We start from the raw sequence: 16,113 nt of genomic DNA on the forward strand, positions 1-16,113 counted from the left end.
AGTTCTTCAGTTGCAGGGTGGCAGATACTAGCAAGGCAGATGACAAGCACAGAACCATGGCCTTACAACACATATCTGGAATACAAGAGTTTTTCTGGGATGGGCACCATGTTATGTGAGAAACTTCCAACGATCTGCTACATTTTGGCAGGACATAGGGAAAAATTTTACATATAAGCTCTTGTTTTGTTTTTCAGGAGAAAACTTGCCCCTAAATCTTGCATTAAGAATAGGGAGAGAGAATTGAAGCCCTGGAGGACAAGGGAGAAAAGCCACCTTTACCACAGAGAGAACAACAACATGTCAAGTATTTGCCACACCAAAGGATTATCCCCTCTGCCTCGGGTTCTTAGTGTCTTCTTTGTCTCAAGGGCCATGCTTCTCATTTATGCCAGCAAGTTAATGACAAAGCTGCATACATAACAGTGGGAGTTTAAATCATGCAACAAAGTAAGCTGGTCAGTGCCCCAGAGTTTATGAGAAGGGACACAGCATCTTGACTGTACTACAGAGCAGTTAAGCCACAAGGAAAACAAGATTATTTTATGTTGTTTCTATTTCAGCCTGGGCAGGGCTAGATTTCAGCAAGTCTTGACAACCCTCCTTGTTCAAACACAGCCTATTTGCTTTAATTAAAAAGTAAGCGAGGGAAAGAGTTAAAACTATGAAATGGTTGGCTGAGGATGAATCTATGTCCTTGTTTCTCTCTTTACTGCTCTCTTATTATTCTCATCCTGGATATTCCTTCTATCAAATACTTTACTTTTAGACTGAGGAATGGTTACTGATGATCTTAGTCCCTTCTTCCCCTTTGGAGGACTACTGTAAAACAAAAAATGATGTCCTATGCTAATACCTAACTACAGGAATTCAGCCGGCAGCCTCTAAGACACTAATCCAAACGTAATCCAGTTATACCTCTGAGCAGCACCACAAAGGGAAAGCGGGGTATTCATCCTCACCAATACGTGTGCATTTGTTTAAGTATTAGCTGGGAAACTACATAGATTCATAAGATCACTCTTTCTTAAACAGTAGAAAATCCATACAAAGATTGGAAGATCATTGTGCAATTTAATGTACTTTATTGAGTAATAGTCTGACAGACACAATGGTGAACTAGAAGAAAATTAAAGAAAAAATAAACACCTCCCACCCTCCTCACCAAAAAAAACCCCAAATCTATATTTCCCCACATTTTGGGAAACAAGCTGAAGAAAATATTCTACACTGTAGAAGACAGCTGTAACTGCTGATATTCATGTTTTGAAATTGGAACTGAGCATCTGCAAGTCTGCAGCGTACAGTCCTAAAGCCTCAACCAAAAGAGGCTTAATAGTAATAACATGGATATATCGCCACTGGGAAGATGTTAACATGTTAACCAAGATTCTGGGATACCAATCTGGTATAATCAGCAATATACTGGGTTCCTATGAAAGAAGTGGTATTTCTCCTTAAGGTCAGCTTTTAAAGAACTTTGAAAAACAATGTCTTAAACTGGTTACTTAGAGTACTCCTTTGCTTGCAGAAAAGCACAAGAATTATAGTTCAATAAAAACTGAATAGATGATCACTTTTTTTGACTGCATTTGATTAGTTGCATAACTTTGGCAAGATTATCACAGTGTGATCCAGTTAAGCTTTCAGGATTATATGAACACCAGCACCAAATTAATCTTGGAATCAGGCAACTGAGATACTTATGCACTCTCACACGTCTCTGACCACTTCTGCAGTCTCCCCCGTTCCCACTACTTCAATTAGCATTTGACACTTAGTGCAATATTTTATGCCATTGACAAAGCAACACAATCTGGGCAGATCCCTGGCTTCTCTCCCCTCGCAAGAATAGCGAGTCACCTTGTCGAACCCCCGAGGATGCAAGCTGGGATTATTCTACATAAAGTCTCCCTTTGTGTGGCATCTGAAATAAAAGCCTTTCCCCTAGAACTGCCACTGTTTTGATAGTGAATTCCATGCTGAGTTGTACAACTGGTTACTCAGTTCTTTGGCTGATTTTAAGAATTGCATTTAAAAGTTACTCAACATTAGAGGCATTTAGAAAAGATATTTATACCTGGTACTGGTACTCTTTCAAGTACTCTTTCAGTCGCGTTGGTAACGGCAGCTCCCAGATCTGATTTGTACATTTGTTTATAGTTATTCTGCAGCGGTGTTGCAGAGACGGAGCAGATGTATAGAGAGGTTTGTTCAAGTAGAGATGAACTGTCCCATTTGAAGGCGTTTCGGTTCTGTCCTTGCACATAAGAACATAGTATTCGATCAAATGCACGACGCTGTTGAACTGTTTAAGTCTAGATCTGACACAAGTGATAGAGTCCAGTCTAAACTTGCCATCTTGATATTCTATACGTAGATTGGTTGGTCCCGCTGATGTTTTGACTGAAATAGTCAGTAGGTACTCTGAATGTGAACTGTCCCTAACCAAGAAGGTCCCTTCAGGGGCATCCTGTAATCTCTCTTTGGCTTCAGCAACAGTCATGTTGCCCCAGTACCACCCTGTAAAGAGAAAGAAGGGGTTTGTTTATTCTTGTTTGTTTGTTTAAAAAAAATCTGCTCTTTGGCTGATACATTTGTTACAACTCATTCCCCCTTGTTATTTGAAAGCCAAAGTCCTGCAGGCATCGTAAATTTTTTTTTTATTTGCTATTTAAATTCCTTGGCTTCACCAAGCGTCTGGTTTTGACGGAGCCTTCCAGGTCCCCGTTTGTCTTTATCACAAACTCCCCCGCACCGTCCCGCGAGGCTAACGCCGGGGCCGCCCGCAAAAAAAAAAAAGAAAAAAAAAAAAGAATAAAAAAACCCCCGTGGTAGGTGCCTGCAGGTCGCCGCCGCCGAGACGAGCTCCGCCTGGCGAACCCGCTCGGGGAAAAGCTCGCCGCCCGCTTTTCCCGTCCCGTTAAAGGAGGAGACGGCTGAGAGAGGGGTAAGAACGTTCCGTCGGGGCGGCTGCGGTCGTAGCGGGGAAGGGACGGAGGCGAGAGCGCGTCCCTCCCTCCTCCCGCAGCCGCGTCCCGCCGGCGGAGCGCAGGTAGGCGGCGGCCGCCCCCGGCCTCGCCCGGCCCCGGCGCAGCGTCGCCCGCCGCCCTCCCCCGGGGCTTACCTGCCCTCCCCCGGGGCTTACCTGCCCGCCGCAGCTCGTCCATGGCCGCGTCCAGCCGCGCCGCCTCCTGGGGCTCCTCGGCGGCCGCCGCCGCCGCCGCCCCGGGGCGCTCCCAGGCGCCCTCCGCGCTCCGCAGGGACCCGGCGCAGCGCAGGGTCATGGGCGGCGGCCGCCCGCGGGCGCGGGGCTCCGCTTCGCCGCGCTCAGCGCCTCGCCGGCCGCATCGCCCCGGCCCGGGGGCCGCCTGCGGGCGGAGAGACAGCGCGGTTAGCGGCGAGACCCGCTCCGCGACCCGCCGGCATCCCGGGGCGACAGATCACCGAGCCGGGCAGGGACATCGCCTCCCCGCCGCCCGGCCCGGCCGCGGCTCCCCTCGCCGAGGCCGGGGAAGGGGCGCTCGGGGGGTGCGGGAGGCGGCGGGGGCAGAGCCGGGCGCGGGGAGGTACGAGCGGGGCCGGGGAGGCGCGGGGCGGCGGGTCCTCGGGGCGCGGCGAAGCTCGGACCACGAAGCCGGACCTCTAGGAACGGGATGGGAGCTGCCGGGGCGGGAGCGAGCCTCTCCCGGGGCTCCTCGGGTGCGGGAAGGGGCAGCGCGGGAGCGGGAAGCGTGTTTCTCCCGTCCCGTTAAGTACCGATATTGGGGGGGAGGGCGTGGAATTATCTTTCCGCTCCGCCGGAGCGAACGCGGGGGACGAAAGGAGCTGCCCGGTCTCCCGGGAGCGACACGAAGCCGGGCAGCGACTCCCGGGGAAAACCGGGACGGGAGCCTCCGCCTCCAGGTGCGCAGCCGCCGCCAGGTGAGGGGTTACGCCGGAGGAGCTCCTTCCGTCACCAGCCCCTCACTCAGCGGGAGCTCAGAAACTTAGTCCGAATTCAACTTTCTGGGCGGTGGAGGGGCGGCTCCGCCGGGTTCCTCTCGCAACCTGCGCGGGCAGCCGCGCACGGGCACCCCCAGAGCCCCCGGGGTCCCCCGTCCCCGGGCACCGGGCGCAGGTGCGGGGCCGCCGGGCGCAGGTGGGAGCAGCCCCGGCGCGGCCGCTGCCCCGGCGCGACCCCTCGCCAAGGGAAAGGAGCCCGGAGCGAAGCCGCCGCCGCCGCCCGCGGGAGCACGGAGGGGATCGGCGGCACGAGAAGCGGCGGAGCAGCCCGCCCTGGGCTCCGGGGTCGGGGGTTGGGGGGGTCACCGGGGAGGGGAAGCGGGACTCACCCGGGCTCGGCGGGCCGGGGCGGCGGGGTTGTCCTCGCTCCCGGCGCCCCGGGGTGCGCAGCCCCCGCCGCTGGGGCGGGCAGAGCGGCTGCCGGGCGCTCCCGGGGTGAGCGGCGCCCTGGGCTGCCCCCCCCCCCGCCTTCCTCCCCGGCGCGGGCGGTCTGCTCGCCTTTGATTGCGAGGCGAGGGCATCCTCCCCCACCCCCCCCACCCCCCTCCCCGGCGCTCCCCACCCCTCCCGGGATGGCTCCATACAAAGGCTGCTTTCCAGGAACTTTCCAGGAACCGCATCATGTGACGGGACCCGCTCCGGCGCCTCCACCGCGAGCGCGGCCAGCCGGAGCCGGGGCAGCGCTCTCCTCGCCCTCCTTCTCCTCCTCCTCCATCTTCATCCACACCTCTTTCCCTCCCCACCCCCCCCCCTCCCACCCCGGAGCGAGCAGGTCAGTGCCCGGGGCCGCCGCGCACCCTTCGTTCCCCCCCCCACCCCGCGGGCACCTGAGCGGCCGGGAGCACCGGCAGAGGGCGGGGAGGGGGCGGGGGGGTACGGGGCGGAGGGGACGCGTTCCCTGCTAAAGGAACCCGGTGCTCGAGGAGCGCGGTGCCAGAGCACTTGCGGGGCGGCCGGAGCTCCTGAGACACCCACCCGCCCCCCCCCCCCCATCTCCACCCTCCTCACCCCCTACTTTTCGCTAAATACCTCGCTGCTTCGAACATCCATCGCGCCGCGATGCGCGCGCCGATCGTCCCCCCCACCCCCCCAACTCCCATCATCTTCCACCGTGATATTCCCCCCCCACTCCCCCCCCCCTTTTTTTTTTGTTTTGTTTTGTTTTCTTTTAAATAAACCCCGATCTCGGAGTGGTTGGGGTTGGAGGGTGGGGGCGCCGGTGCCGCTCGGTGACCGCAGGCACCTTCCGTCCCTGCCCCTCGTGGCTTCAGAACGATACAAAAAGAATTAAGGCAGAAAAGAATGGAAAACGAAGTCAAAGTAGCCGGATTGGGCTTCCCCCCACACCCCCCCCCCACCCCCTTCCCTCGCCCTTGGCTGCAGGTCAGGGCTCCCTGCGAATTTCACGGCTTTTTGACGGCAGAAAGGTGAATTAGTGTGTTTTTAAACTCTTCGGGGGGGGGGGGGGGGGGAAATAGTATACAATAATACAAAATGATCCCATTAAAAATCACGGGGGGAAGGCTTTGTTGTTAAAGAGAGAAACGCAGGCTGAGCCCCCGGCGCTCCCGCACTGCTGAGCCCCCACAGGGAAGCTCCTGCCTTGGATGCTCCCTGGTACCTCATGAAATTCAACATTTCTTCAAAGAAAAAGGAAAAAAAAAGAGAAAAAGGTATCGCGGAGGACAGTTCCTGCAGGCTTTTGTAGTAGGTATTGTAATTTTTAAACATCAGGGGATGAGTGAAGAGCCCTAGAGTTAATAGTTCTCTTCAAAAATAAGTGCTGTGTTTGGTGATTAAGCAAATCCATTAAAAAAAAATAAAAATCGACTTTGTTAAGTGAATTTGTCAGTATGGTTTCATCTGTTTGTAATACCTGGGTGCTTTTGAATTTCATTTACTCAGCTTATGAAAAAAAGATGGGTTTAATCACTGACAGCACCGCAAATTTAAAATGAGGTCTGAGGAACAAACATGGGCTTTCTTACATAACCATTCTCAGAAACGGTTTAAAACAATTTAGGTCTTGAAGGTCGTTTTTGTTCCTGGTTTTATCCGTGCAGTTCAGATAGTCTCAGATCCAGCTTTCGACGACTCTTGTGGAATCCCCACTAACTTTTTTTTGGACAGATGTGGAGAGGGGAGAGAGTATGTTTATGTTCTTTGAAATTTAGTTGACAGTTCTGCTACCGATGATGTGAGATCTTGTGTAAAATCTAGTAAAATTTTTCAGAATTTCACTGGCTTCACTATGTTCAGAAGAAGGGGGAAAAAAACACATTTCTGTTTTTGTTACTAAAATAATTCCATGTATGCTTATGCAGGCACAGAGCTGTTGCTCAAAAACATTTTATTTTGATTTAATAGTGCTCAAATCAGGGCTATTCCTTTAAAATTTGCCATTTCATCTTAAAGAAATGGAATGTATCTTGTCTAGATGCAGAGCTGATTTTTTTTTACAGCTTTACTGTAGTTCTCTTTCCCTACGATATTCATTAATGGTATTTTTATGTGGGCAGTATCTCAAGACTGCCTTTGCTTCTGCTGTTTATTCGTCAGTTGAAGTCATAATAATTTGTTTCTAAAACCACAGCTGGCTGCTATAAAGGCAGAGAGAGGAAGACCATGATTTATGTGGTGAATGAGAAATAAGAACAGAAGAATGTAATAAATATTTGTTACTTAAAACTTCAGATATTGTTATGAAAAAAGGTAGAATAAAAATTAAATGGGCAGTTTATGAGCAGAATCTTTCCTAAACAGAGTTCTGTTAATTTTTTATTTTCATGAGAAGTTAATGTCTTTTAAAAATAGTACTAAAGATCTGATAAATTTACAAGAGTAATGAAATTCAAACTTAAAACCTGCAAATCGATCTTTAAATAACACTTTTGGCACCTCATAAGAGTGCTTTGGTTCACAGTTACCTTTATTCTCTGGTATGAGGCTTCCATAAGTACCGTAGGCTCGGTGGAATATGTTAGTATTTCACTGCTTCTTTCAACAATGTTAGTTAGCTGGTTTTCTCCTCTGCTTGTGTGAGTCTTTCACACAGTCACAAGGGAGAGAAAAAAATATTTTTAAGTGTAAGAAAATGTGATTAAATTAAATTACTTTTGGGATTATGGGCCACATGCGGTGCATGAAACTACTTAAAGCTACGTCTTAGCTTCTTTGACATTAAGATGTTTTATGCATACTTGGTCTGCCCTAAGTGTTTCACTATATAAAAAGTTAGAATGGAGTAGGAGAGAGATGTGAAATGGAGAAAGAGAAAAGCAGCAGCACGGAGATCTCAAACTCTGAAAAATTAGCTTCCCTTCACGTAAACAAAATAAAGTTTTTTTAATTTGCCATGGAACAAACAGTAGTTCTACACAGAGTCACCAATATGAAGAGAAAATTACACAAACAGGGTTTTAAAATTTGTAAATACAATTCAAAACGAGTGTTTTATTTGTTTTTAGTCTGCATGTTTTGGGGTAGCAATTCTAGGGCAAATAATGCCTGTGTGAATACAGTTATGAATTCCTCTGAGCCAGTTTTAGAGGCATATCATCCCACAGGAGATGAAAGGCACAAACTTAAGGAATCTCTGATTCCTTTTCCAGATCCTTTTACTGTACATCAATGTTTTGCTTTGGGCAGTATATCATCCGTAAATTAAATATTTTTCATGGAAATTTGTATTAGTAGTGAAAACATGAACATTAAGAGTTCTTTAAAGTCAGAAGCAGAATATATTATGTTTCCGACTTGTTTTCAGACGTACGTGCTCAAAAAGGGAAGGGGAGGGACGAGTGATTTTTTTTTTTATTTTTTTTCCTTTAGGCAAAAATCCCTTTCGAGACCAAGGAAGGAGGCAACAACATTTTTACAGTAGTGTGAAGCGCCAGTTACTAGAAATGATTTTCACTTTGTTCCTGAAAAGTATGCCAAATTTACTGGAGAGCCAGCACGCTGATTTATTTATATAAAATGACGTGAGTGGAGAAGGGGGTAACGCCTTTTTGGCCCGGCTGATTTTGCTGGATTTGCTCTGATTTGCTGAAAAGTTTACTGATTTATTTAGCTAGATTCATCTAGCTACCTGAAAGAATATAAGGGGCCTTTCCTTGCTCTCTGCATTCTTACCTCTCAAAGATGCAGCACAGAACATCTGTGATCCATGACATACCATTTGGTCTGATAAAATCTGCTTTAGTTAAAAGGCCAGCTATTGCTTATCACAAATGTCTATTTATTTGCCATATTTTGACAACTCCTTACCTGAACAGATCTAAATAAAAATGTGTACCTGCCACAGCTCCTCCCTGTCCTGTGGTTACAGCAGCCAGGCAGTATGTCTGGTCCTCGAGGTAAGAAATACCAATATTGAGACTTTATCTCAAGCAAATTTGAGTAAGTTAACTGTAGATCCACACCATGAACAAGGTCTGCAGCGCCAGCCCCGAGAGAATTTCTCACTCAGCAGGTAGCAGGAAGGTTTGATTATTTCACAGGAGTTCTTAAAACATAAAAAATACAGCAGAGAGAAAACAAGTATTTTCATAAATGGGATCACTCTGCTCTTTCCAGCTGCTCTAGAAACAGAATGTTTTGAGGAAATAAATTATGATGTATACCAAACAATCTTACTCTTAACCAGTTGCCACCTTATTTCCTGCCATTTTTGTCTATTCAGATGTAAATGCTTTGTCTTTCTTGAGAAAATATATTTGGTAAAGGAGAATAATAACAAATTCAGTGAATAATTTCTGTGAATCCGTGGTGCTCTAAAAGAAAACCGGCACTTGTAATTTAAAAGCAAACCATCAAGAGATGGCACCAAGAGAGCAATGCTTTGAAATAACGTCCAGATTATTTTCTTTCAGAGACGGTGGAGAAAAAGAAGGATCATTTCCTACAGTTCAATGGATAGGTAGATGGATACTTACCAGCAAGCATGAAGCTCTTACCATAAAAAGGTGACATTTAAATTCTTCTCTCATTTCATCGTGTGCTTTTTACTGTTTAAAACCTGCAGTAGCATCTAAAGGCCTCGCTGATTATCAAGGCATGTTTAGGATCTTTAATTAAAGCTATTAAATGTAGTGCATTTGTAGTTTCTCTAATTTACTATTTAGAATTTAAAGTAAAAACAAAATAACATAAAAAGATTAGTTTGGCTGGACTTACTGAGAAAAAGTGGAATGTGGCAACACAGGCTACAAAGTATTAAAAAAAAGATAGTTTACACAGCAGTTTTCACTTTATACTATGTTAGGCTTCTTTATAAACAGTGAGCAGAATTCTGTTCTGTCACTTTGTTATTTTGTGAACAATGCAGTTTCACTCTGACTAGAATGAACTAAATATTGCTGGAAGTTACCTGAGGATAATTGTAAATATACGTGCTTTGACAGCATTTTCTTCCCCGTCATACTTCCTTTCTATGAACACGGTAAGAAAAAGATTATTGGCAAGAACCATTTGAATAGCAGTAATTTTAAACAACTCCTAGGAGAATATTTGCCACGGATTTCAATATTCAGATTCTGGTATAAGGTGCTATGACTGTAATATTGGGCTGAGAAAGTGTATATATGGCTGAGAAAGAGTGAATAGGTATGTATAGACGCATACAACTACACACACACATTCATGACTGTGGTCTTTGAAGTTCTGAATTTTTTGAGAAATATATACTTTTGTCTTTGCTTTAGAAAAATCCTAGAGATAGCACAGCTGAAAGCACTCTGAAATCTTACATTCTTGTCCTAGATGCTGCCAGAAAAAAACAAGCCTTTTATGCCTGAGCAGGCTTGAGACATTTTCTTGCCAGTTGCAAGTCCTACTTCTCAAAGTAAAAAAGAGCAAGTAATAGCTGTGAAAGAAGTTTTCCTGACAGACAGCATGCAGGCAGCTCTCCTGTTCTCCGCCAATCCATAAGTAATTAAAGTTCCTTTGTTGGCCAAGAATTCAGTTCTGAATTGAATAAGGAAAGTTAAAACAGGTGATGCAGTGGCTATCTCCAAAGGAGAGTTTTGAGTGCAAAGTAAAACAAAGATGAAGAAGAAACTGGGTTATATGGCTCTCAATAAATGGTCTCCCATCAGAAAAAGACTAATTTTAAATCACTGTTCTAGTTCTTATATTAAGGATGGTTTGATTCACCCAGAGTTATTTGGCCTTGAGGATAAATTCCTACAATTAAGTGTTTATGATTGAAAGGGCTGCCATGGAAAGCAGACAGATGAATATCATTTCAGGAGCACTGTGAATCATTAAATGAGTCGTAGAACCTTTTCCTGGGCATGAGCCACTTTTAAATTTCAGACTAAGGCTATTACAGACTTCAGCATAAGGCCTGGCGTGTTGCTGTATTTAGGAGTTTAAATAACAGGATAATCAACACGTACTAATGTGTTTATGTAATTTTAAACTTCTTGCAGTTAACTGAAAAGGTGCTGCCCGTGGTAGGTGTTGATGCTGCTCAGATCAAATGCATTTTTCAGATTAGTATGTTACGTGTTAGTGCCAGGCAAGGAACTTAACCTGCCTCTGACTTGTTGGCATCTTTGAGTGCAAGATCGGCATGGGTGCTTTCCCCACTTCAGAATTTATACCAAAGGAAGGATGGGTGTGGAATGTCGTACAAACCTGAGCAGGTGACAAGAAAACAGTGTTAGTTGCCAACTACCTTCTCTCTCTTTATTTGTCATGATTAGTGCTTGGGTTTTTGTGAGGAAGGCTCAAGGCACCATCCTATAACTGACTGGCATGTTGGGAGGATGTTAACTGAAATATAGGCCAGACAGACAGACTGCTATTTTTGGGGCTTAACAGAGAGAATAGACACAACGCTACTGTTCTTGGTTAAGGAAGGAGTATTGGTCCACATCTCGCCTTTTCTTGGCACTACCTGTCCATTCCCAGGATTACTTGCCCCTCCTATAAGCAGTTTTGCCAGGTGCATGGAAATTAAAACTCAGACAGAAGTAAATAAAATGGGATAGACTGCTCAAGGCAGTTACTGTCTCCCTTATACTGCACCTGAATCTACCTGAACCATCCTTCCCATGGTTCTGACGGGAGTGCTGCCTGCAGCAGGGGCGAGACATCAGCTTGTACATCTCCTCCTAAACAACTTCAGCTTTGAGTCTGGTGTGTTTGGATCAACCCCAGTTTCAGCGTGGCTCTAAACTGCAGTTATTCAGGAGCAGCTTCATCAGCTGTTTGGTCATGAGGTGGCAAATTCTCTCATGGGGTGGGGTTAATGGTTTGGGATGAGAGTGGGAACTCCTTCAGCCATCTGATTTTAATCCCTTACCATATGTGACTCGAAGTCCTTAGATGCCCTCTACTGCCATGTACCAGAATTAATAGATGGCCCTGTGTAACCAAACTGAGATTTGCTGAAGGTGGTTATTATCTCTTTCTGTCTTTGTAAATGAATGGGGGAGGAGAAATAATATCCATGATTATTACGAAATTTGCCAAACCTTTTATAAAGTGTGAGTTTGGGCTAGACATCTTTTCTGACTTTCAGTGCCATTGCCCTGCATTTCAAAATTTTAACACTATTTTTAGCATTCTTTTCAGAGCTCACTTCTCTGATAAATTATCCCTCTGGGAATAAATTTGATCCAGAAAGATGCTTGAGGCACAGCAGAATTTTTCCACAGCATTTCAAGCCACATCAGGCTAGATGGAAGGAAGCTGCAAAACCTGCTGCTGCAGCTCTGTCTCTGTTCTGGGAAGGAGATGAGGGATGCATTTAGCCATTGGATGCACCGTTTGCGTAAGACAAGAGTCAGCAAGTAAGACAAGAGAACAGCAAGCAAGAGTCTATGTCTAAAATGGAACAGGAATGGATTTTCTGTCCCAGGTTTGTCTGTGTTATGATAGTTTTTATTTGCTGGAAGGCACAAAGGAATCCCAAATCGAATGGGATGAATACTAGGGGGAATTACTCTACAAACTCTTAAGAATCAAGTGTTTCTGTTGTACTTGAGCTTCGGCTGTGTTGGTTGTATCAACTCCTTTCCCTTCTGTAAGCAAAACCCAGCAAAACAATCCCAACTTTAGCTCTACAGCCCAGGTTCCTATTGCAGATTTGACCGAGTGGGTTTGGTCCAAATGAAATCAGCAGCCACATTTTGTGTACTATTTAAAAGATGCCTGATGTTTTGTGAGGACAGGCCATTACTGTTAATTTTACTCTCAGTGGTTGCCAGGGATGTTACAGATAGAAGCAGGCATGGCAGGAGGGATTGTGAGCTTTCCAGTGGAACACGTGTCTGTGGGGATCTACTCCAGGTAAGTGAAGGGGGGACATGTAGAGAGGACATGCAGGAGGCCCTCTGCCAAGCTAATGAAAAGATAAAGCTTGGGTTCATTGAAGGATGAGCTTTCACACTATGCTTTCTTTTCCCTCCAGGACAGTCTTCCACCCTCAGGCACACTGGTCTAGAATATGCTGCTTACATTTCTCAGGAGCTTTTGTAATTTTTTTTCCCAACATAATCTCAAACTAATAGAACTCCGCAGCAAAATCTTGTTGTGAATGGGGGCTTTGTTCTGTGAGACTATTTCTGAAAATGCCTGCCTCTCTGTTAGCCATTGCATAAAAGGCTGAAATATGAATTTGTTCATATGCTTTTGTTTTGAGTGTGTTCGTTTAACCTCCCTCACCTCTTTCGCCAAGAAATACGTGAAGCTCCAGTCCTTTTGGGAGGTGGGATATATACTGTTATGGTGGCAAATTTGTGAAGCTCTATCAACTTCTACCACCCAAAAATGTTGCCCATTGCATGTATTTTTACTAGACCTACATTTTCCTAATTTCTTCATGTTCTTTTAATGGCATTTTTTTTACTCTGTCCAACAGGGAGTGAAATCCTGTGTCCAGGGAATGTAAATAACAGCTGTTTCCACTCAATTTGCATTTATATACTTAACACTTCAAAATAGATTATTTCTAGTAGCTTTCACAATCTAGGCAAAAGATGTTAGTGAGATGTTAATGAAATCCCTTTGGACTGGCTGATGGAAAAGATGCAGCAAAAGCAACAAAATTCCCCAAACAAGACTGAGCAGTTATGCTCCTGACAGTTATACTTCAAGAATCAATTGAAGCATATCTTTTAACCTCCATGGGCATTTTCACGATCAGTTCCTCAGGCTGTTCTATGGGGTGAGAATAGGTCAGGTAAGGAGATGAATTGCTAAAAAATCTGTGCTGAACTGGTAGTGTATTTCCAGCAAAATTGATTTATCTTACGAATACAGCTGAAAAGGATAAAAAAAACCAAAAACAACCCAACACCTGGCATTCTATTTAAAGTGAAGAGCTTATTTGCCAGTGTCACAGATTTTTAAATAAATAAACAAACTACTTATGGTCCAAGAATAACTGGAAAACAGCCCTTTGTTTCTTATACCAGTGTTTGCTTTTGTTGACATTTTGCTAGCCCTGAAATGGAAGCACGGCATTTGTATTTAGTAATGCCTAAGTGAAGATTTTAAGAATTATGTCCAATTATTGAGTTTTTTTCCAGAAAACTGTGAAAGCCTTTCACCTCATTATTTTCCATATGCCTCCACTTGAACCGTTTCTTTGGATTTCTTTGATCCTCTGAAGGCTGAGTATTACAGAACATTGACATTTAGTGACCTTTGGTATGGTTCATTTACTCTGATGTGGACTGTTGAAGAAGATGCTTGCTCCTAAATGCAGATTTTATTTGAAGTTATAGAGATACGCTTTCTTGTCTGCATGTTTAATTTTATTTATCCAGAAGAAAAACCTTTTTATTTTTACAGGTGTTTCAACTGGGACATCTCTGAGCTGGATTGGATAACCTTGCTGACTCCAGTTGTTTGGAGAGAACAGTAATTATGTGTGTGTTGCTGCTTTTGCACATCTCAGTAAGCCTGGACCAGACTCATTCAAACTTAATAGTCCAAGCAGGCAAAGACAACTTGAGCTCAGGTTGTCTGTAAAACTGATTTGTGATTCTGCTTTAGCTCAAATCACAACATCAATGCATGTCCCAGACACCTGGTTTCAGAGAGCACGCTTCTATTTCTAAATAATAAAAGTCTCTGATGCCAAGAGGCTTGGTTTATATTCACACTAGCTCAGGCTAACTCCATCAGGAGGAGATTTCTATATTCACACCCCACAGTGCTTCTTGGACTCTTCCTGGTGCCCCTATAGACTCAACATGTAATTCTGGATTTTTTTGTGTATCTTTCAGTTTGAAGTACCTGAAATTATATGAAACTGTACTTCAGCCGGAAGGGAATGGCGCTCTCCTAGCATGGAAACAAGGGTATGTGTTACATGTTCTGAGGTGTGGTAGTGTTTGATAGTAAACAGTCAGCTTGAGCAGTTTAGAGGAGCATGTAGGGCAAAATCAAACAATATGCGATGTTGGGAGCAGTGCTTGGTGTGAACTTACCCTGCTGGGGTGCACAGCCATTGCTTTAAAGAGGGCAAGGTGGAACAGAGGGAAGTAACACAAGGTGTGGGGATCAGCAGCTGGAGCTTGAGCTTGCTCCCCAGCCTGCAGCAGTGAGGACATGCTCAGAGGGACCCCGAGTGTCGGTCTGTGCTGAGGCAAAGCGTAGACATGGGTACGTTGACTGCAGGATAAATGCTTCCATATTAAAGGCTTCTTGCATCATATTTTAGACTAGACAGAAGGAAGAATTTCTTCATTATGAGAGTGGTGAGGCACTGGCACAGGTTGCCCAGGGAACCTGTGGCTGCCCCATCCCTGGAGGTGTTCAAGGCCAGGTGGGATGGGGCCTTGGGCAGCCTGATCTAGTGGGAGATGCCCATGACAAGGGGGGTTGAAGCTAGATGATCTTTAAGGTCCCCTCCAACCTAAACTATTCTATGATTCTATGATCATTTGCAGGAAGTCATCAGTTAAAATCATGGTTGTATTGAAGTAAAACACTCACCCAGTTTCAGCAACTCAAGGTTTTGTCCTTGGACTGGACCAGGGCTGTCTAATGCCTGTGTAGGTCCTAGCCACAGCTGCTCTCTCCATCAGGACTGCCACAGCTCTTCTATTCAATGGCTGTTGTGTCACCTTTCAGCCTTACTAATCACTTCTTAGGGTTCACTTCTAATGTTTTTCTTCAACAAATATGGCCATGTAAATTCAATGAATTGTAATCCATCCAGCAGGTTTATTTTAGTAGATTTAGCAAACAATTATGTTCCAGAAATGAAAAACATCAGATAAATTCCCTATCTCTTTTTATGGCGTGCTTGCCTTGAATTTTGCTTGCACTGTGCCTTTACTGTGGATGGGAAATTCTTGTTCTTCATCCATTTCTAAAATTTGTGAAACTTGCTGCTACCCTGTTTTCCTCTTTTTAAGAAAAGATAAAACTGCTTTCATTTGCTATAATATGGGCATCTGAATTTTCCATTCATAGATGAGAGGGAAAAAAACACCTCCAGAGAACAATGTGTGTGACATATTCTAGACAATAAAACCTTAAAATAAGATCAACTGCCTTGTGTAGGTACTTCTTTTTTTGCGTGTGTGGCAGTTGACTATTAGGAGAGCCTACAGAGATTAGAGCAAGCTTAGATGTCTAATTAGTAGCTGTCTCAATCTTAGCGATGAATCCAACTTCTGTGTGTTGTAGGTACACAATAATTTGATGTTTATTCTAGTGAATGGTGGGCTTTAAATAAATTTTATTCTATTGCAGCATTAAAATACACATCCTCTGTTACAGAAGAGGAACGCAGCCTACACCTGTTTGATCTCTTCATTATATAACTTTGCACTATTTTTGAGGATGGAATGAGCATGTGAGAAGTTAAGCAGAGCTAAAATTTGTAAAGACTGTAAACAACTGAGAAATGTGGCATTGGCTTTAATTTTAGCAATCATTACTGTGACTTACGGAGCTGCAGTAATGATGTATTGTGGTGCAGTGGAATTTAGACACGACAGCTGAAATTCATGCCTATTACAACAGTGAAAGGACAAGAAAGGAACTTCCCTATAGGAATGAATAAGCTGGGGGAGGGGTTGGATAACTACTCCATTATAGTCATGAGGAACTGAAGTATAAAGACATGAAACTTTTCAC

At 44.8% G+C, this 16,113-nt stretch overlaps 1 protein-coding gene across 1 annotated transcript; it reads right to left on the reverse strand.

Annotated features, from left to right (window-relative positions):
* Positions 1–1,062: 1,062 nt before the first annotated feature.
* On the reverse strand, positions 1,063–3,364 carry SOCS2 (suppressor of cytokine signaling 2). Its single transcript, XM_069853589.1, has 2 exons — positions 3,149–3,364; positions 1,063–2,523 (listed from the first exon to the last, which is right to left on the reverse strand). The coding sequence occupies exons 1-2, from the start codon at positions 3,285–3,287 to the stop codon at positions 2,075–2,077; spliced, it is 588 nt and encodes a 195-aa protein (XP_069709690.1). The 5' UTR covers positions 3,288–3,364; the 3' UTR covers positions 1,063–2,074.
* Positions 3,365–16,113: the final 12,749 nt, after the last annotated feature.

Source organism: Phaenicophaeus curvirostris, chromosome 1, assembly GCF_032191515.1.
Source record: "Phaenicophaeus curvirostris isolate KB17595 chromosome 1, BPBGC_Pcur_1.0, whole genome shotgun sequence".
Taxonomy (NCBI): domain Eukaryota; kingdom Metazoa; phylum Chordata; class Aves; order Cuculiformes; family Cuculidae; genus Phaenicophaeus; species Phaenicophaeus curvirostris.

Coding starts and splice junctions, on each gene's coding strand:
- SOCS2 (XM_069853589.1), bottom strand. CDS start 3,287: ATGACCCTGCGCTGCGCCGGGTCCCTGCGGAGCGCGGAGGGCGCCTGG. Junction 2,524..3,148: donor GGACGAGCTGCGGCGGGCAG/GTAAGCCCCGGG, acceptor TTCTCTTTACAG/GGTGGTACTGGGGCAACATG.